General features: G+C 47.5%; 7 protein-coding genes across 7 annotated transcripts; 2 read left to right on the top strand and 5 right to left on the bottom strand.

The window, feature by feature from the left end:
- Positions 1 to 1797: 1797 nt before the first annotated feature.
- Positions 1798 to 3696, bottom strand: V8C40DRAFT_272667 (transcription factor domain-containing protein; the record flags this gene model as incomplete). The annotated part of the gene is made up of 4 exons (XM_083220383.1): positions 1798 to 1938; positions 1996 to 2765; positions 2825 to 3247; positions 3306 to 3696. 4 exons carry the CDS (start codon positions 3694 to 3696, stop codon positions 1798 to 1800), a joined length of 1725 nt encoding a protein of 574 aa, XP_083078391.1.
- Positions 3697 to 5749: 2053 nt separating this feature from the next.
- V8C40DRAFT_234239 (SDR family NAD(P)-dependent oxidoreductase) lies at positions 5750 to 7333 on the bottom strand. The gene is made up of 2 exons (XM_083213567.1): positions 6351 to 7333; positions 5750 to 6286 (listed from the first exon to the last, which is right to left on the bottom strand). Exons 1-2 carry the CDS (start codon positions 6946 to 6948, stop codon positions 5976 to 5978), a joined length of 909 nt encoding a protein of 302 aa, XP_083078390.1. The 5' UTR covers positions 6949 to 7333; the 3' UTR covers positions 5750 to 5975.
- Positions 7334 to 7953: 620 nt separating this feature from the next.
- On the bottom strand, positions 7954 to 9006 carry V8C40DRAFT_234238 (P-loop containing nucleoside triphosphate hydrolase protein). The gene has a single exon (XM_083213566.1). The coding sequence runs from the start codon at positions 8949 to 8951 to the stop codon at positions 8163 to 8165; it is 789 nt and encodes a 262-aa protein (XP_083078389.1). The 5' UTR covers positions 8952 to 9006; the 3' UTR covers positions 7954 to 8162.
- A 1225-nt stretch (positions 9007 to 10231) lies between these two features.
- V8C40DRAFT_262014 (uncharacterized protein) lies at positions 10232 to 10637 on the top strand (the record flags this gene model as incomplete). The annotated part of the gene is made up of 2 exons (XM_083219327.1): positions 10232 to 10431; positions 10487 to 10637. 2 exons carry the CDS (start codon positions 10232 to 10234, stop codon positions 10635 to 10637), a joined length of 351 nt encoding a protein of 116 aa, XP_083078388.1.
- A 157-nt stretch (positions 10638 to 10794) lies between these two features.
- V8C40DRAFT_234232 (uncharacterized protein) lies at positions 10795 to 12647 on the bottom strand. The gene has a single exon (XM_083213565.1). It carries the CDS (start codon positions 12526 to 12528, stop codon positions 10942 to 10944), a length of 1587 nt encoding a protein of 528 aa, XP_083078387.1. The 5' UTR covers positions 12529 to 12647; the 3' UTR covers positions 10795 to 10941.
- Positions 12648 to 13244: 597 nt separating this feature from the next.
- V8C40DRAFT_234231 (5'-methylthioadenosine/S-adenosylhomocysteine nucleosidase family protein) lies at positions 13245 to 14372 on the top strand. Its single transcript, XM_083213564.1, has one exon. The coding sequence runs from the start codon at positions 13271 to 13273 to the stop codon at positions 14276 to 14278; it is 1008 nt and encodes a 335-aa protein (XP_083078386.1). The 5' UTR covers positions 13245 to 13270; the 3' UTR covers positions 14279 to 14372.
- A 114-nt stretch (positions 14373 to 14486) lies between these two features.
- On the bottom strand, positions 14487 to 19138 carry V8C40DRAFT_272662 (WD40 repeat domain-containing protein; the record flags this gene model as incomplete). The annotated part of the gene is made up of 6 exons (XM_083220382.1): positions 14487 to 16049; positions 16251 to 16886; positions 17017 to 17869; positions 17903 to 17984; positions 18015 to 18489; positions 18800 to 19138. The coding sequence occupies 6 exons, from the start codon at positions 19136 to 19138 to the stop codon at positions 14487 to 14489; spliced, it is 3948 nt and encodes a 1315-aa protein (XP_083078385.1).
- Between the last annotated feature and the right edge of the window lie 451 nt (positions 19139 to 19589).

Genomic DNA, 19589 nt, shown 5'->3' with positions numbered 1-19589 from the left:
CAGCTGGCATTTCGGCGTTGCTTGGAGTGGGGCGTTTTTTTGGCTGTGCATTAATTTTTCTCCGGTGCCGAGCATTAAGTATCTGGTTGATAGCCAGCCAGTCTATGTCTATGGATTAATACGGGCATCATTTCTTTTCTCTCAAATCCTAGATGGGAAAAAACAATGCTGCCAAAGTATTGGGTGAAAGATAATTCAATTGGTATATTCTATTCAAAAAAAAAAAATTGTGCCAAGGCTACCAAAGCAGCTTTTCCTCAAACCTTGGGGGGAGTTGAAAATGCTGTAAAGACTTCGTGCGCAGCATTTCCAGCGGCGGCGTCCTTCATAGCATTTTTAAACCCCCTTAAGGCTTAGAGAAAAGTTTCCTTGATAAATTTGACTCCAATTTTTTTGTAGAGAACAGACTGGTCGTAATGCAAAGTGTCATATTTTTAAATAAACGTTTCACAACATTTCAACTCTACCAAGGCTTGAGGCGAAATCTCCTCGATTGATTTCCACGCTGTATCACATTGCCAAACAACATGAGAAATAATTAAGTTGCCCTTTACGGAGTACATCCATCCAGTTTTCATATTAAAATAAGCTTCTCATCGACTCTTGTAATAAAAAGTAGACGTGACTCAATAACGGGGAGGTATTATGAAACCTATTCAGGTTACCTACCTAGCAACGGCTTTTCGATGTAACATTCAACGACAGCAATAAGACGGTAATTTTACTCTAATAACCTAAAGTATCTAAACTCTCAAAACGTTGTAAAAGACGAAAATTGTACCCATGCTAGGCATTGAAAGACTACTATTGTAGGCATTTGTCTATTCATCAGCACCTGCATATACTGCAAGCCTATCTTGGTATATTTACCCAGACATTTAGGCAGCAATATTCCGTTCCCCATGCAAGATGCAATGGCAGTCTATTCTCCTTAATTAATATACACCAAAATGAACTACCGAGAGAAAAAGAACCGCCGAGAAACAGATCACCGACTATCTGCAATGCAACCTCCTTTCCATCCCATCTGCATCAGCCCGGGTGATTAGTGATGGTGTCCTGTCCTTGCACCAAATAGGGACCAAAGCCCGGCCTATTCTTCAATACAACTCTAAAAAATACGAATGTTTTTTCTAGGATCATTTCGCCCTAATATTATGGGGTCTGGTTGCACTGGGCATTCATGCTTCAGCAGAATAGGCCCGATATGTTCAAATTACGACGAACCAAGGCATCGCTGATGCAAGCCGAAACCTCCCGATCTATAATGTTACACACCAATTCTTTTTACATGTGCTTTCACTTCAATATTACTCTATATCCCAACTAGATGAGGGGGGTTTGGCTCAGTTGTATATATCAAGTCATCAAATAACCGTCGGCATTCAGACCCCCACGATAGGGAATCACACGCCCTGAGATGGAAGCCTCCTCCGTTGGTGGCGCCATCCGCACATTTTACTCCAACAATCTAGAGATTTTCCTTCCCCCGCATCTTACCCCAGGTTTTTGCTCATGCAGGTGAGGCAAAAATTTCCCCTGCTAATGCAGCGGAACGAGCACAGTCCGAAAGGATAAAATCTCCTTTGTTTCTCGGCTGAATTGATCTCTCTCAAGGGGGGACCCCTCACGGCATGATGTAAATTATTCTAAAGGATTCGGCCGAGACAAATGAATCAAGCATAATTTGGGTATCAATTCGGAAAGGCCTCTGTTGAGAAGCATTTCATCACATGTCAAGTCATGTATACAGTCATTGGATGTAGAAGTGGTATTCATCCCTGTAGCTTTCCATCGCTACAATGCCAGCCCCTTGGCTCCCTTTGTCCACCTGTACAAGGATAGAGCTCTGCGTCGTGAACGATGCTCATCCCAATTCGTAGTTCCCGCGCCTTGAACGCTGTATAGAGTGGATCGTAGGACCGTACGGAAGTTTTTCTGTCTGGAAGTTAGCATTATTTCTGGGTTGCTGAGATTGAGGAGTGCTCTACATACCTGGAACTCTGTACTCAGCGTCACAACGCACACCTCGTGGGCTCGAATAATGTTCTCGCATGCCTGTGCCACCGACTCGTTGGGACCCAATTGCGGCATCCTGTCTGCAAATAGGAGAAGAATGAAGCTTCCTTGAAGCAGATATATGCCAAAAAGGTAGGACATGAATGTTAGCTCTGGATCAATGGTCAAGATAGTCGAGACCGATTGTGATGCAGAAATGGCGTGAGACGCGCACTCGTTGAATCTCTTGGACGTGATCCAATCGTCACCGTCGTCCAACATAGATATAGCATCCCATTTGCCGTGCAGAAGCACATGCAATACATGTAGAATGTGAGCGCTATAGGCCTTCGCCAGCCGCATCTTGGAAGGATCACTTGCGTTGTACGGAGCTGCAGAAGGCGGATGCTGGTGCGAGATGGATGGCCTCGAAGGCATTCCGGCGACCATGCCCTTTGGGGTATGGATAGGCAAAGGCATGGTGCTGCTATCATTGCTCTCTGGCGAAAGAGCGGCAAGACTGAGCTCGTAGGTGGAAAGGAGTTCCTGGATGACGGCTACAGAGTGCGAGTCGTCAAGACCTGCCAGTCTTGGATGACGGCGTCTGTGGTGGACTTCTATAATGTCGCCTAGAATCGCCATGAGCGGCAAAAAGTATTCGAAAAAGGCAGATCCAGAGGCAGTCGTTGGCGGTCCGATCCTTCGAGCGGGGATTTCGCTGGGTGGAATTGTATCGAGGTTTTCCCAAACAGCTTCAGGCAACGGAGCTGAAAGCAGAATTAGCAACAGTTAGTGAAAGGGTGAAGACACAACATAGTATGCTTACAATAAACTTCGCAATAAGAATCAGGTATGGTTAGAGCCGAGTTGAAAGACAAGGCTAGGTGGCGATCCAGGGCGTATAGAAGCCAAAAGACTCTTCGGCGCTCTTCTCGAAGCTCCAGGTTATATATGCTGCCATCTTGGTCTTTTTTGCATGAGCAAAGGGGGTTTGCGCAAGGGGTCACAGGTCCGGCACATTGCTCATCTTCTCGGTGTAGACCGAGCGAAAAAGCCAGTCGCGTTGCCTTGGACCACCATTTGTAGCAGTCCGACTTGAAATCCGAGCCCGAGACAGCGATGGAGAGAAGGATAAAGGTCAGGACATCGTCAGTCTCACCAGCTGGTTCGTTGTTCACTGTGGTCTTTGGCACAGTTGGAGCATTGGGGAGCCTGGGATGCGGTGTCTCGTTTTCTGCTCGGAGGCCACCTAGAGTAGGAAATGCTGTTAGATCTGGCTATTTTTAGGGTAATAGGGTCTGTCTCACCATGAATTCGACGCCACCGATCTGGGTCACGTTCGGATATTAGAGATGTTGCCAAGTCGTACAGATCGTTAACAACCTTGGCCCTTGAGCCAGGGACATGTAGCATCATGACATCAGCAGTCTGTGCTACACACCATAGGATTGTTGCCAACAACGCTGGTGTGGTATATCTGGGATTTGTTGGATGTACAATAGACTTTTTACGAAAGACTCTGGTCAAGATGTATGGAGATGCGACACGGAACAAGGAGCTCCCCGGATCGGTCAGGAAGATGTCGAGCAAATCGCACGCAACAGAGGCGGGAATGATGTTGCGGATGTATGGCAAGATTGGCTCAAGAAACTTGTACCAGCAATCCTCGTTTGGGGCCTTGTGAAAGAAGTCCAACATGAGACCCGCGGCATCGTGACCAGTCGCAGCAGTGCTAAACGACTCCCGGTTCCGTTCATGACTGGGAGTCGACTTGAAGGAGCCTCTGTGCTGGCGTGCACTTCCAGTCTCGATAGGAGGTCGTCCATTAACTGGTGAGGGATAGCCAGCGCTTTCATCAGACAAGACGACCTCTGAGTCAGCAAACTGTCCGTCAAATACGTTGACTGATAGGGAATTGCCTATGGAGGAACGCTGGGGAGGCGGCGGTTGAAGTCCGACTTGGATAAGAGACGGGACGCTGAGTGGAGGAGCAGTTCGACTTGAAGAGTAAGGCTGACTGATGGAATGCAGCATGTCTTGGCGAGCGTCAGGTACGGTGACCTGATCCCGCTGATCCAAGGTTACACTTTCGGGACCGGCCGACGTTGCATCCACTGTGTCGGCAAAAGGATGCTGTCCAACGGTGCTAGAGCTGATGCTGGCCGATGGAGACGAGCAAGACGCCTGGGAGATGCCATTGCTGTTGCTGTTGCTGTTACTGTTGCCATTGCTGCTACGGCCCAGGTTTGAATCGTTTCGAATGCTGCCTCGTCGATGTGATTGAGGCCAAGAGTCTCTTCGGGCATTGATGCTGCTGCCGTTGGTATTGTGGTTGTTGGCTGTGGCCGAGGCTGGCAGCCGCCCTCGCTTCTTGACTTCGCGATTGTAACGACAGGTGTATCCGTAGTCTTTGAAAGTGGTAAAAAGGGTAACGTGTTAGATACGCCAAGCTTTGAAAGTGAAACAATGAGGCAGAGATGAAGTAAGATGAAGCTCCAATGGGGGAAAATAGAATGTAGAAACAGAAACAGCTGCTAAGCTTACCTTCACAACGGCGACAAGGACTGCACGCGGGCACAAATCTCAGTCAGATATCAATGATGAGGAGCTCCGGCCGCAGCATCAGACTTACCATTCTCCATCGCATCGCGTCCTCGAGGCACTGCACTTATCACAAGCCCTACGGGTCCGTTTTCGTGGGCGGGCGTGCTCCGTGTCTGGCGTTTCGCTGCGGTGCATCGATGACGCGACGAGAGGCTCAGGGCGATCCCGTTCTTGACCGTCGGCTTCGGCTGCCATGTTTTCGTTCGTGCGGTGCGGAATCCACCTTTGGCTTGCCCTTCTGCCCGTAAAAGATGGAGACTTGCTAAAATATCCGGGCACGATTCAAGGAGAGAGAGACGAGGCTCAGGGGGTCAACGCAACGGGGACCCGACGGATTGGCGACTGGTTATTATGCGGGGACCCAGCATCAGCTCCGGCCTGGACTTGGACGGCCGTGCCTTTTATGAAACACGAAACGAAAGAGCAACTGCAATCATCCAGTACAGTACAAGTATCGTTCGCAACTTGGTGCCCGTCCTAGAATGCGGGGAGAAAGTCGATGCTAAATGGCATGAGGCTTGGCCATTTTGCCCCAATTGGTTTCGCGCAGACTCTTGCTAGCAAGCTTCTAGCAAAAGCTGCCAGGGCTTTTGCCTCATGCCGGCACCGTCATTTTTTTTTTCTCCTCTGCGGCCGGGGATCCAGAAGAATAGCCGTGTTTCCCCAGGTTTCCATAGTTGGAGGTTGTGGAGAGGGTGGAACCGCGCGATGCTACTGTGAACGGCCAATTTGGGGGCATAATTCGGCCAATCGCTGTAGTTCGTCTGTTCCGTCGGAAGAATTATCCAACCGGAGTGCGGCCCTTTGTCTCCTCTTCTGTTGTTGTGTTATTCACATGACGCCGATCCTGACAACCATCACCGTATGGACATGGAAGACCTAGTTGAATAGCACTAGCACCAGAGTCGCGAAGTACGGGATGCTAATGCACCTGTGGAGCATCGGGGAACAACTGAACAAGGCCAGGCAGACATTCTAGGAGGAGATGAGATGGAGATGGAGGCGGAGACGGAGATGAACTTCCAATTGCCGTGTCAGTCGATACCCAACAATCGACCCATGCAATTGGAAACGTAAATTAGGCCGAATTGCATGAGACAAAGGCTACTGTACCACTATATTGAAACCACTTTAACCAGATGTCAAGTTAGATAAAAGTAGGTAAAGTTCTTCGACTGCTTCTAGAACAATCTGATAAATAGACACAAGTTGAAAGTACATATGTAACTGCGTGTTCTTGCTCTGTACACATGTGACAGACAGGAACTTGAAACTTCAACAACAGCAAAAGGCCACTCCCGTCCCGAAACAAATACAACGATAACGCCGCAATACAATGCAAGCCAGATTTCCCCCTCTATGGCGTCAATACTTCAAATCCACGCGCCGTCTACCTTGTACACACTTCCGCTAACAAACGTGCTCTCCGGACCCAACAGGAAAGCAATGACATTTGCCGTCTCCTCAGCTGTGCCCTGTCGCTGAAAGGCCGTGGGATCATCAAATGCGGCGTCCTTTGGTCGACCTGAAAAATCCCAGTTCTTTTGCATGAGGGGCGTATATATGGCGCCTGGGGCTACGCTGTTGACGCGAATCTCGCGCTCTCCGTTCTCGAGGGCGGCTGCTCGTGTCAAACCGACGATGCCGTGCTTGCTTGCGTCATATGCACCATGTCTAGCAAAGCCTAATAACACACAGTCAGCATTAAAAGATGCCAAAGAAACTTCACATGAAAAGGGCAAAATTACCCTTGAGACCGTGAATCGAGGAAACGTTGACAATGGATCCACGATCGTTCATATTCCTGAGCTCAGCCCTCATGCAGTACATGGTGCCAGTCAGGTTCACGCCAATAATCCTATCCCACTCGTCATCGTCGAGCTCTGAAACTGGAGACACGCCGTGGTATTTTCCAATCACTCCTGCTACGTTGGCCGCGCCGTCCAGCCGGCCGTGCTCCTTGACAATCGACTCGATCCAGGCGTCAACCTCCTTTCGCTTAGAAACGTCCACCTTTGTGACCATGTGAGGCACTCCCAGCGAGGTGAAGTAGACTTCAGCAGCCTTCATTGCTTCGGGATCTACATCGGCGATGCATACGACTGCTCCTCGTCTTGACAGAACCTGGGCAGTCGCCAAACCAATCCCGCTGGCGCCACCTGTGATTGCAAAGACTTTGCCGCTCAAGGTTAACAGTCCAGCTGGTACAGTAGGTGGTGGCAGCGGCGTTGCCACAACCTGCGGCGCCTTCTGAACCATCTGAGGTTTTTGAGAAGTCTTGGCGAAGCCGTTTCGAAGGCCCGAGGGCTGTGACGAGGATCGAGGGGTTGACTTTGAGTTGCCCATTTGGTCCAACGGCGGTGACAACGAGTCGGAGGAGAGGAGAATTTGGTGATTATTGGAGATGATGAAGCTACGAGTCTACAGCTGTTGCGGCTGATGGCGATATATAAAGGTCGAGATAAGGCGGGCTGAGAGATCCATCTCCGCTAATTAGGAGAACATGGAGCTGAGATTGGGGTGGAAAGCCCCGAGGCTGTCCATTGAGCAACGGAAGGGACAGGATAACGGAAACGCCTGGCGGGTAATAATAATCCGGCAGCAATAGAATTCGACGGTGATGGCCATCATCTGAGTCTCGAAGCGCCTCTGATTGGCATCTGGAGCTTCCGTCGGGGCCATGATTTGCGGCTGGAAAATACCCGACGGCATTTATGGTGCGCCATGGTTTATTTGGTGGCTAGGCAGTCTTTTTGGTAGGGGACGAGTAAGATTGAATTGTTCGGGAATAAAACGAAATTTTGCTGACGAAGATGAAAGCTGTCAAACTATTGGATCTGGGGTAGAGGTGGTTGTGCCGCTTTGACGATTCTCATTGGCCTGTTCGGCACTTTCACCTGATGATTGAATATGAGTATCATGAGAAGTAGTCATTATGAAATTTCGCTTCAGAGTTAATTACACAATTGAGGAAGAAAATACGGCAACTAACGTTGTATAGAGACGTTCAAACTTTTTACTCATTAGTAAATATCGATCGGGTGCAGTACTGATCGGCACTTTCGTTGAACTTACGAGCTGTTTCTATAACCACGCAGTCTGAGAGGGTTGGCCGCCGGTAGAATGACAACAAGATCACTACTAAGAAACGCCACAAGATGATTAAAGAATAAGGGAGTAAAACTATTTATCTAAGCATTTCAAATGACAGCTTGTTCATTATTCCATCCCAAATACACCCATAACTTCCTTCAATGCCTGAACGAAACCGAACTTTGCTGCATTCAGGAGCTTGGTCCTTTTCTCCTCTATTTCACAGCGTGCTACCTCAATAACTTGAATATAACTTGATCAATCCAGTTCATGCAGTTGTATTTAGATAAAGTAAACTCACTTTATTCTACTAGCCCCATCAAGGTAGCCAACGACGGTCTATCTACATTTAAGACTTTTTCCATCTAATGAGAACCTTAGTTGGAATCTCATTTCACAGCATTTTTAACTCCCCCCAAGGCCTTATATCTACATGCAACTTTCATGATCCCCAATAAATCACATCATCATATCCATTTTCTCACAGCTAGAGCCACAGACGCTCCCCCAACGGCCAGCAAGATGGCCCATCTTGTCAATCCCCGCCGAACCTGCCTCTTTGCCAAGTCATCAATCGCCTTGCTGTCATTAATATTAGGAAACGGTGCGTCCTTGGGAACTGGCAGGTCCAACGCTTTGCATAACGGCTCCCATCCATCCTTGACGTTAATAAAGACAAGTCGTTCAGGTGGTACAATCTCTTTCAGCCACTCGACATGTCGGTTGTATGACTTTCTTGTCGGCGGCTCGGTCTCTCCATAGCGAAATAGCCATACAGGGCGCATTGAATTGATGAATTGTACAAAGTAGCGCATTGTAGGCAGAGGGAACAACACAAAACGGAGGAACCACATGGTAGCGGCATTAGAAACAGCCTCCATGCTCTTCTCCCAAGAGTCAACGTCGCGCTGTGTGCAAATTACCAATGCTTCCGGATACAGCTTCATGAGCTCCGGAACAAGCACGAGGCATGGGTTATCAGTCATGGCGACGAAGCCATCTGTTTGACTCCTGATAAGCTCCAGATTCATCTTCTCTGTGGCTTCGTCTTGGGCCGGCCAATGTGAAAACAGTTCAAGCCAGGTCCTGACACCTCGCTCTGGACCGAGTGTGACTTGGGTGCCGCCGTGATATACCGGGCCGTCGAGGAGGATTTCTAGAGCTCGGCTGAAGGAGGCGGTTCCGGTTCGGGGCATGCCGGCGCCGATGACACGGAGCTTGGCGCCTTTGCGGGGAACGGATGCCTGTTGGCCCATTTTGGTAGGTGATACAATATCGAGCCGGCGATGGACTTGAGATGTGGTATCCGAGGGTTTGAGAAGTGAGGAGAAAAGGGGGATTTATAGAGGCGCGTCATGGTAAATGGGATTCACTATTCATTGATGCATGAGGCATTAGCGCCCGGTATTGCCCAATGGAGGAATAGAATTCGGATCAGACTGAGCATTTGGCGTGTGAAGGATGCGCTAATGGTTGGTGATCCTTCTGTGAAGCGAGGCTAGAGTAGAACAATGCATAAATTGGTCGGCTTGTACTCCGCACATGCGTCCCAAAACAGATAAAGGTTTTACTACAATGAATAAGTAAGGTGATGAAGATTTATATGTGTCGGAGTTTGTTTCATGACAATGCATGAACATAATTACTGTCCCGTCTCTATGGTTAGTCTTGATCGTGTACTTTGGCAGATGGTGGTTGAGAATCGCTCACTGATTCACTTGAGCCAAATCCGGTAGTCTATAACCAGAAATAGATAAGCTAGTGCGGTGGATTATTGAGCGCTGATGAAATGGTGCTGGTTGAGCTTGATGAGGTTGAGCTTGCTTGTGGCACACTACCCAGCAGCTCAATCAAGAGCTGTGGTCAATTAGTAGTAGATAGGATAGATAGATCTATGTGACCTGTAATACAATAAAAATTAGATGAAATTCTTTTCACTACTCGTATGCAATTGCACTGTCTTCATGTCACCTCAGATCCAGTGATACACTGTAATCCTCTCTCATACAATTACACGCTGTGAGCATCGTCCACAACCACCATCCAATACAATCACATGTACAGAGCAAATCATCTTTAACCCAACTAAATCTTCATTGGCGAGGATAATCTTATCACAGAAATTATCAGATTGACAACACACCTCCCGCATGCCATCAGCCCAAGATCTCTCATCTATCACACCACCAACACGCCAAGAATAACCAACGTCTCCCCTATACCGCCAACATCCGCCACAATCACCCCTTTGCTTGAAATCCCCATAGTTTCTCCTCAAATTACTTAATTGCCTATGCCAATCCAATATCGCTGTCAAATGCGGGACTCGCATCTTCTCTTCCGCAGCCCGCGCGTCATGCCCGCATCATACCGCCACCGCATTGAAGTCATCGATCATCCAGGCACTTACTCACGATAAAAAGCCCCTCTTGCACACCGTTACAGCTCCTGCACACCCTCTTGTTCTTTTTCTAAACACCAAAACACTCCAATCTCATCAATTCAATAAACAAAAACCCGGATCAAGCTCTTAACAATGTCTGCAAGACCTATCGTCGCCTTCCGCACCGTCCTCCGTCCGGCGTTTGCCTCCCGCTCCGTGATTGCCCCATTTAGCACCACCGCTCCGGTCCGGGCAACCACTTTCGGTTCAGGCAAAGATGACCTCGGTGGTCCCGGAGGCCAACAGCCGCCACCTCGAAATCCAGGCGGACCTGAAGCTCTCAAGCGTAATTGGTACGTCTTTCCGCGTTATACAATGGAAGTGTCAGCTAATGGAGTATCATCCTAGGATGGTCATTGGAGGTGGTGCCCTCGCCGTTCTCATAGGCTACAACTGGATTGTCAAGAACCCCGATGAGGCAAGACAGCAGCGTGACAAGACTATGGGTGAAATGAGTGGGAGGACAAAGACTGAGTTGGGAAGCTTTCGACATGACTGATAGGGAGGTGTGTCTGCTTTGCCCGGGATTGCCACCCAAATGAAAGAGAAACGGGATCAAAACAAGGTCGGAATGACAAACAATGGTCACCAAAAACAAAACCTTCATTCATTTGGTTTGTAAGAGTAGGGGAGAGGATGGGTCAAAGTGTATATGGCTATCGCATTAATGCATCAACACAAATAAATAAATACGGCATTCCAAGTTATAGTAAGCCTGGTCTTCTAAAACAGTCTATGCTCTTGCACTCTGATCTTCTTGGGTATCTTATATCCCACCTCTCTCACAAACATACAGGTCCGTCTCACCCCCTCTTCGCCGCCGTCTCCGTCTCAGTTCTCACGGCCTCCTCGTTCTTCTTCGCTTTACTCTTTTGAAGTAAATAGTCACCTCCCTTCACCGCACTATAGAACCCTCTCAATCCCGCCAACGGCCAAAGATCCCAAAACCCGGCCTTGCACCTCGCCTTCCATGTCGCATTCCTCGCCCTCTCCTCACCCTCCACATCGACCTTTACCTTGTCGTACACACTCGGCAGATACTCGGCCTTGTACTTTTTCCTCAGCGCATCATACGACGTCCTGTCATAATGCGCCCAGAACTCCTCTTCTGTATAATATGCATGAGCATACAGCCACTTCTTTCCATTTAATTCCTGCACTTTGCGTTCCAGTGCGCGGTTCTTTTCGATGACTTCTCGGCGAGTACCCTTGACGCCACCCCAGACTCCGAAGTTCATTAGGTCAGGGACATTAGGGTTTGCGAATTCCGAGTGCAGGCCGTGGCCGGAATCCGGATCGTCACGACGGATTCGCAATGGGCAGATCCAGAGAGGGTAGATGTGCAGCTCCTTGTCCAACCAGGCTTGGAATTCAACAACCTTGTCATACGGAACGCCCACGTCTTGGACCATGTAGTAATCGGCAAGACCGCTCTTGTGGACGGCGCGGTACATTTCGCGAGCGTGCATAAAGGGATCCAGAATGTATCTGGTGATCCTGTTGAAGGGCGTGATAAAGTACTGGTAGGCATACACGGCAGTCCAGAATCCACCGCGGTCGTATCGGAAGAGGTAGTCCTCGAGGGGGATATAATCCGTCACAATCGTTTGTTTCTCCTCCCCTCCCTTTGCCGTCGTCTGTTTGAGTTCCTTGACAACATCTTTGGCACGGGTATAAAACCAGGGATCGCTTCGGCCCAGAAAACCGACTGGCTTTATTCCCTGTGGCAACTCATCCGCCAATCTCCCCGTGCAAACAACTGTCGTGTCCATAGAAAACACAATGGCATCCACATAGTCATTCTCTTCCACCGCACACGCTCCCTTGACCTTCTCCAGCCAGTCCGCCGCTCCTGATGCCAGCGAATACTCGAGCTTCACATATTTCTTCGCCTCCTTCAACTGTACCTCTAGCAGCGTCACCACTCCCAGCGTCCCAAACGCCGAGGCCGCGCCCCAGAACAAATCCTGTCGCTCCGTCTTGGACGCTCGCGCCACTTCACCATCCGGCAGCACAATCTCGATCCAGTTGATGTTCGCGTCAAACGCGCCGTAACGGAACGAGCTGCTCTCTCCAGAAGTTCCTGAGAAGCCGCCTCCAACTGTGATTCCCGGGAGTTCCATCACAACCGGCGCGACCAGGCCATGACGCAGCGTCTCGCTCACGAGAAGATCCATTGGCACGTTGGGCTCTACAATGGCCGTCTTGGCGGCGGCATCAACGGAGAGCACATGGTTGAGCTGGCTGGTGTCGATTGTGTTGTCTGAGCGGCGATGAGAGCGACGCGTGCTGTTTGTGGCGCCATGGTAGATGCGGAAGGGCTTTTGCTGCTGATGGAAGTGCTTGACGCGGGATGATATGGATGCGATGACTTTATCGTGGGCTTCCATGGTGATTATATGAGCGATTTTATAGTAGTTTACACATGTATTCAAAAGAAATGCTGGGGAAAATGAAACCAAACTCTAGCAAAGGGAATTAAGTCGCTGTTGAAGATGTTTGAGTGAGATTGAAGCGGTTTGCGTCACATTGGAGACACTGGTCGACGTTTAAAACTGCGGATTACGTTAGTACGTGACACAGCCACATTGAATGGTCCGAGTCTCAATGAAACAAATCAGAAAGACGGTAATAGTTTTGCAATTGAGCATGCAGCGATTAATTAAGATGAAGAATGCCATGATTACAATAATATATATATTGAGACACTTGATCTATGTTGCAAGTACAAGTCAACAGTTGGGCTATGAATGTTGTCTGTTGACTTGTGCATGTGTGCAGATACTCGCCCACTTACAGCGGCTACTCGCACTTACACGATCGTCGATGTAATCCAGCTGCGAAACATTGCATGTGTACCTTTAAGAAGAGACGAGTAAGTTAGAATCGGGGCACTCATGATTCTAATTGTAGCATCACTTTTATCTTCCTCTCTGCCATCTAAGCCAATCGCAATTGTTTCTCGTGGATGCGTGGATGCGCGGCAATCGCATCCCTGCGCCTCTCAGCGCTTAAATGCAGGAAAGACGATATACCTATATACATGTGGGTGTATATATATAAAATTGGTCGATATCCTTCTTCTTGCTTCTTCTTAATATCGCATACACAATTTTCAATAACCAAAAAGTCATGAGTAGTGTAGACTCTTATCAAATTGGCTGGATTGCTGCTCTTCCCATCGAGAGGGCGGCCGCGACAGCCGTGCTTGATCACCGCCACGAGGAACCCAATGATTTCAAACAGCATCCGACTGATCCAAACTCGTACACATGGGGTCGGATAGGCAAGCACAACATTGTCATAGCCTCTCTCCCCGCTGGAATTTACGGCACAATTTCCGCTGCCACCACAGTTACAAGCCTCTTGACTTCGCTACCTCAAATTAGAATTGGCTTGTTAGTGGGGATCGCGGGCGGCATTGCTCGGCCCCATAAGGCACAGGATATTCGGCTCGGTGATGTCGTCGTCAGTCAACCCAAAGCAAAATCGGGAGGTGTTGTCCAATATGACTTGGGGAAAGCAAAAGCCGGCGGGAAATGGGAATTAAGAGATTCTCTTAATAGGCCTCCGCCAGTGCTTCTTCAGGCATTAAGCAGCTTGCAAGAGGAGCACGAGATTAGCCCATCAAAGATCCCAGATATTCTTCATGACATGTGGAGAGCTTATCCTCAGATGGCTAAATCTAAAGGAAGTATTCCGGGTTATGTTCATCAGGGGTTCGAGAATGACCGGCTTTTCAAGCCAGCGCACAGTCATATTGGTGGCAGCACTTGCACTGAGTGCGACCCAAGCTGGGAGATTGAGCGCGAGCCACGGAATTCGACCAATCCGAAGATTCACTACGGGGTTATTGCATCTGGAAATACACTGGTAAAAGACGCAATAAGTCGAGATCTTATTCTCGAGGCCACCGGAGAGGAGTGTGTATGTTTCGAAATGGAAGCCGCTGGTATAGTTGACATTTTCCCCTGCCTTGTTATCAGGGGTATTTGCGACTATGCCGACTCACATAAGAATGATCGGTGGCAGCGATACGCCTCAGCTACAGCAGCTGCATATACGAAGGAGTTTCTCAATTGGGTCCCTGTTAGACAACTTCGAGACACGTCACGAGCTCTTGATATACTTCGAATCTAGTTATACAAATAGGGAATAAATTATTCTCTCAGAAATCACAACTCTTAAAGAGGTGTAGAAGACAGCCGGAAGAAATAAACAATTCATGTATCAATTCATCATTATCGAAGTGAAAAACTATCGAAGTGAAAAACTATCCAAGACAAAAACTATCCAAGACAAAAACTATTCATCAATCAACCATAAGCCTTAACCATCAATTACAATGTCAAATCTCAGTATCGTCTCTCTCAAAGTTCAACAACGTCACATGGCCCGATTTGTACCCCATCGCGATCTTTTTTCCATGAATCGAAGCCATGAATCTAGAGCCTTTCTTAAACGGGCGATACCGCTCTGGAAACTGGACCCAAAGCTTGCCCTTCCAGCTAATACTACTTCCATCCAGTCGTAATGTGTACGAGTCTGACTCCAGGTGCTGTGCAGGTGGTGATTCAAGGGAATGATGGAAAATTACTGGTGTTTTCGAGTCGTTATGGACCTTAAGATTAAAGGCACTGCCAATAAAATAAGGTCCAAGTTCCGTAAAAATATATTCCGGGTGCTGTTGGTCCCATGTTAGAGACTGAAACATAATATTTGCAAAGTGAATAACTCTTATGCATTGTTTGGATTGTATATTCCAAAGGCCTAAAGATCCGTTTCCAGAGACAATTATGAATTTGGCGTCCTGCGAGAAAAATACATTCCCACTAGGGTAAAAAAGATTGTATTCATCGTATAGTTTTTGCAAAAACCCTGGCTTATCATCTGGACTCACGTTCCAAATTTCAATGGCAAGACTAGTCAGAGCCAATCGCGCCCCGTCTGGTGAAAATGCCATGGATGACGGTTCCTTAGTATCCTCATCGAGCTCGATAACATAGTGTTTAGAGGGATTGGAGGGTTTGGAGGGATTGGAGGGATTGGAGGGTTTGGAGGGTTTGGAGGGTTTGGAGGGTTTGGGGGGATTGGATGGTTTGGAGGGTAAATTCCAAATTCCCATGTATCCATCGTTTGACGCTGTAGCCATGCGCTTCCCATCCGGAGAGAAGGCGGCACACAAAAGCCGCTGAGTATGCTCGCGGATTTCTAGTCTCAGACACCAAGTTTCTGCATCCGTTTCTGTATCCCAAATGGCCACAACACCATTGTCAGAATAAGTAACTATATGATCTTCCGGAGAGATAAAAAATAACTGGCCGGATCCACTCTGAAACGAACTTCGGAGTTTTCCTGTTTTTGCATCCCAAATACGTATCTCTCCACCGGTATCATAAGTAGCAAAGAATTTTCCACTATGAGAGAACTTCAAGCAGGAAATGTCATTTGCATGTTTTTCTGACTGAGTGAGGTGGTTTTTCACTTGATGCTGAAGAGCGTACGTATCCCAAATCCGGATAGTACCCTCTCCTCTGTCACGGCCTTTGTCTTTGCCCATCAGTGCCGCCAGACTGAAATCCTTTGGAGAAAACATCACTGATTCGATGTATTCAGGGGCCTTTGGAGTTTGATATTCCGTCGGTGTTAATAATATGATGGGAGCTAAGAGCTCTCCCTCAAGGTCCCAGATCCTGATCGTTCGATCGCAATACTGTTGTTCTGACGTTGATGGTCTTGACGTTGATGCTGATACCAGTCTCCTCCCATCAAACGAGAAAGAGAGGCATTCAGTGGGATACGGATGAGAGCCAACGGTGTACAATAGTTCTCCCGACGCTATATCCCATATTTTTATGACTCTCGGCAATCCGGCCGCTAACCACTGACGTTTGGGTGAGAATGCCAGGCACTTGGTCGGGTCTTCGTCAAGGATATGAACAACACTTTCTGTCTTCCACTCCGAAATCTCGATGCCTTCATTGGATGCAATTGCAATTTTCCCATCTCCCAGGAGTTCTATAGCTCGAATTCTGTTTTGATTTTCCCCAAGTAGATATCGGTGCTCCTCGAAGGATGGCAAGGTCCAAATGAAGATGCGATGGCAGGTCACAGCGGCCAATTCCTTGCCATCTGGCGAAAATGTAAGGTCCGTAGGATTCCGACGCACTTCATCTTGTTCAGCTGTATGTATAAGTATCTTCTTAATGCAGGTGCGGGTGGGAAAATCCCAAACTAGAATACCAAGATTAGTTAGTATCGCCAACTCTCCCGAGGCTGAGAAAGCGATGCTGTGTATGAATTTATCGTAGATATTATCCGCTTCAAGTAGAGGATCCGTTTCAAGTATTCCAATTTGGGCACCGTTATATGCATCCCATATAGATAAGTTCACAGACGCATGCCGGAAGAATATCGAAAGCACAGCAATAACGAGATAACGACCATCGGGGGAGTAAGCCCAGCAACAGGGCCGTTCAGCAAAATGGATATCCAGAGCTATGTCGTTAAAAATGTATTTTGCCACTGGCACATTCAACAGCTGCGGGTATTCTTTTTTGATTAACTGCCGTTTGAACCCATCGTATGGGTAAAATAAAAGAGAATCCTTCGGCCTAACCGTGTAATCATTACTTCGGGAGAGCGCTGGGTTATGCGAACCCACGTTATCGTGGAAACAATGGAATCGCACGGCATCCAGTATATTGACAATGAGGCCATGAAGAGTGTTTTTTTCATCTGTATGTTTCTAAAAAGAAAGAAAATCGTTAGAAGAGTCTTATTAAGAACACTCCATTATCGCCCGAGAGGGAAATAGGGGGGGAGAAGGGAGGGGGCTAGTTGGCTATGGCTGAAGAGCACCAGGGATTGTAACTCACTAAAAGGTAGTCTCTAAGCTGTAGAAGATCTCTGCTTGTTCGTGACAATGGGTAGAGGGCTTTGTTCATGGATTCGAGCCACCGAGTGAAGCCAAGGTTCAAAAAGTCCATCAGTGCGACATCGAGACTTATGCTCCTTGTATGGGTTTCATTGGACGCGAATTGAGACCGCAAGAGGTGTTTAATCCAGTGTGAAGTAGCGCAATAAGCCGATATGTCGTCAGAAACGTTAGCTTCATGGTTGTTTCGTACAAGCATCTCCAGGCATCGAAGCGCAATGTGTGCGTGCCTCTCTCGTGGCACCTGGTCAATATTCTCATAACGCTTGAGCAGAAACTCTTTGGATAACTGGTGAGAAAAATAAACAATATCCTCTCGAACTTCTAAAAAGAAAGTAAATTGGCTGAGGATCGTTTGCTTTAAGTCAACACCATCTGGCATCGTGACAAGAGATCGAAGCTCTGAAATCGCAAGCGGCTGGTAGGTGGCAATTAATATAGCCATAATCTCCTTAAAAAGAAATTCCTCTTGTGCTGTTAGCTTCATTTGTTCATACCCGCGAGCGTACAAGTCTTCGATTTGCGCTTCAAGTTTATATACTATATCGAGAGCATTATTAGGATCGCTTTTTAAGATACTGCAAGCTAGCTTGGTCCATAGACGGTTTCCTTTCGATTTCTCTAGCAGAGCAGCTTCGATCTCTTTGCGTGAAGAGTTCCAAATGTTGTCTGTTCTGGAAATAGCATCAACCTGCATGGAAATAAACTTCGTTGAAGGCTCCATTACCGTTTCGCCATTTAAATTCAGTTCCTTGTAACCAATGGCCTGGGGAATTAATTTGCTGTCGAATGATCTGCAGGAAACAATCCAGTGTATGTTAAAGGACAGTTTGATGGTGTTCGAAATCAACTCTATTAAGTTTTCGAGTCTTGGAGCCGTTTCATCGTCGTTCGGATTGCAGCACTCGTCTAAGCCGTCTATAATGACATATATTGAACGGAACTTTTCTTCAATTGTGTGACATAATGTATGGATCATAGGGTCGACACGGAACGTGGTGTCTCTTTCAGCCAACTGTTTGAGTTGTCGAACCACTGATGAAATACAATCTTCGATTGTATTCCCGTGATTGAAAAAATATGTAATCGCTCTAATATTCTCGTTGGTTTTATTATCTCGTCCCTGCAGAATTGATGAAGCGGTATTCAGCGTCCAGTTTGTCTTGCCACATCCTGGCTCGCCGGTTATCAACAGCAGACGGTTTCCTTTTTCGTCGGGGAACCACCAAGATATCGGCAGATTACCACTTATGTTATCACTCATTTCGAGTGTGTTCCAGTAACGATTAGTCAATTTGAGTAGGCTACTTCTCATTTCAACGACATTTTTGAAAGCCGAGATTTTTGAAGTCAATTTGCTGAAATCGTTCCGAGAAAGGTCCTTGAAGATAGGAGTCTTGGGCTTTACATAGCCCTGCAATGTAAATAGACATCCACAATCCCATAGTATTGGGAAATGGCGGTGGGTGGCCTAATGTTATCGTGTTAGCTTCCTCAATATCCGTCTTTTAGAGCGTTAGTACTTACAGGATCCAGTTCTTTGTCATTATCAGGGGGAGTGATAACTTTGGTGATGGAATCTTTGCTCTTCTCAATATGCAAATGTCTCATAGCCTGAATTCCTGTATCTTCCATCTTTTCGATGTGCGGATGGGTGTTCTGATGTTGCTGTAGTGTCAGCCTTTGCTGGATCCGTCCTCGTATTCTGATAAGCTATTACTTACATGGCTATCTGCCGTTTCGGCTTCGTGCCCCAGGTTTTCAATCATCTTGTTCACTCGGTCACCGAAAAGCCAAGATTCGATCAACTCAGCCAGATGGTACCATGCATTACCAATACCCTTAGTGGCATGATTAGACCCATCAGAGAAGTGTATCTTTATCACACTTTCTAGCAAATCAAAGGTTGTTGAGAACCTAGAGCAGAGTCCAGCCTCTTGGCTTGAAGGGAAACAGAAGAGGTGCTGATTGAAATGTTCTGAAAGGAAAGAAATGATGGAGATAAAGTTGTGCATTTCCTCCTCCGGGCCATCATACGGCAGGTGAGAGGCCTCAGCGTCCATGATGTATAATGTCTCAGGATTATATACTGGAGCATTAGCTGCAGCGGCGATGTGCATTCTTATCCGAGTCTCTTAGTGAGCTAGTGCAAGCAGTTGTCGACGCTGTGCGAGTGTCACTAAGAACAGTTCTCTTAGTTGCTTGAGCCGTAGCCTTGTTGGGTTATCCAGAGCCTGGTGATGACTCGTCTTGGTCATATGTTGTTCAGGAGTCACAATTTCCTTTGGAGCTGTTCGAAGGGGCGATTGCGCTTCACACAGAGAAATCCGTGAGTAAAACCGTGTTGTTCATCTGGTCACCAGTACCCGTTTAGTAAATTCATGCAAACAGAATCCACCGAGCTGAGCCGACGCCTCTTTATGTAGCACTTATTTCACAGTGAAGCTCATTTCGACCATCAAGGTCATCGACAGCCCACTAACTGAACAAGGCCACCATGTTTGGACAAAGAAA

This window comes from Trichoderma camerunense, assembly GCF_050948025.1.
Source record: "Trichoderma camerunense strain CBS 138272 chromosome Unknown V8C40scaffold_2, whole genome shotgun sequence".
Taxonomy (NCBI): Eukaryota; Fungi; Ascomycota; class Sordariomycetes; order Hypocreales; family Hypocreaceae; genus Trichoderma; species Trichoderma camerunense.
This window is presented reverse-complemented; position numbering and strand designations above follow the sequence as displayed.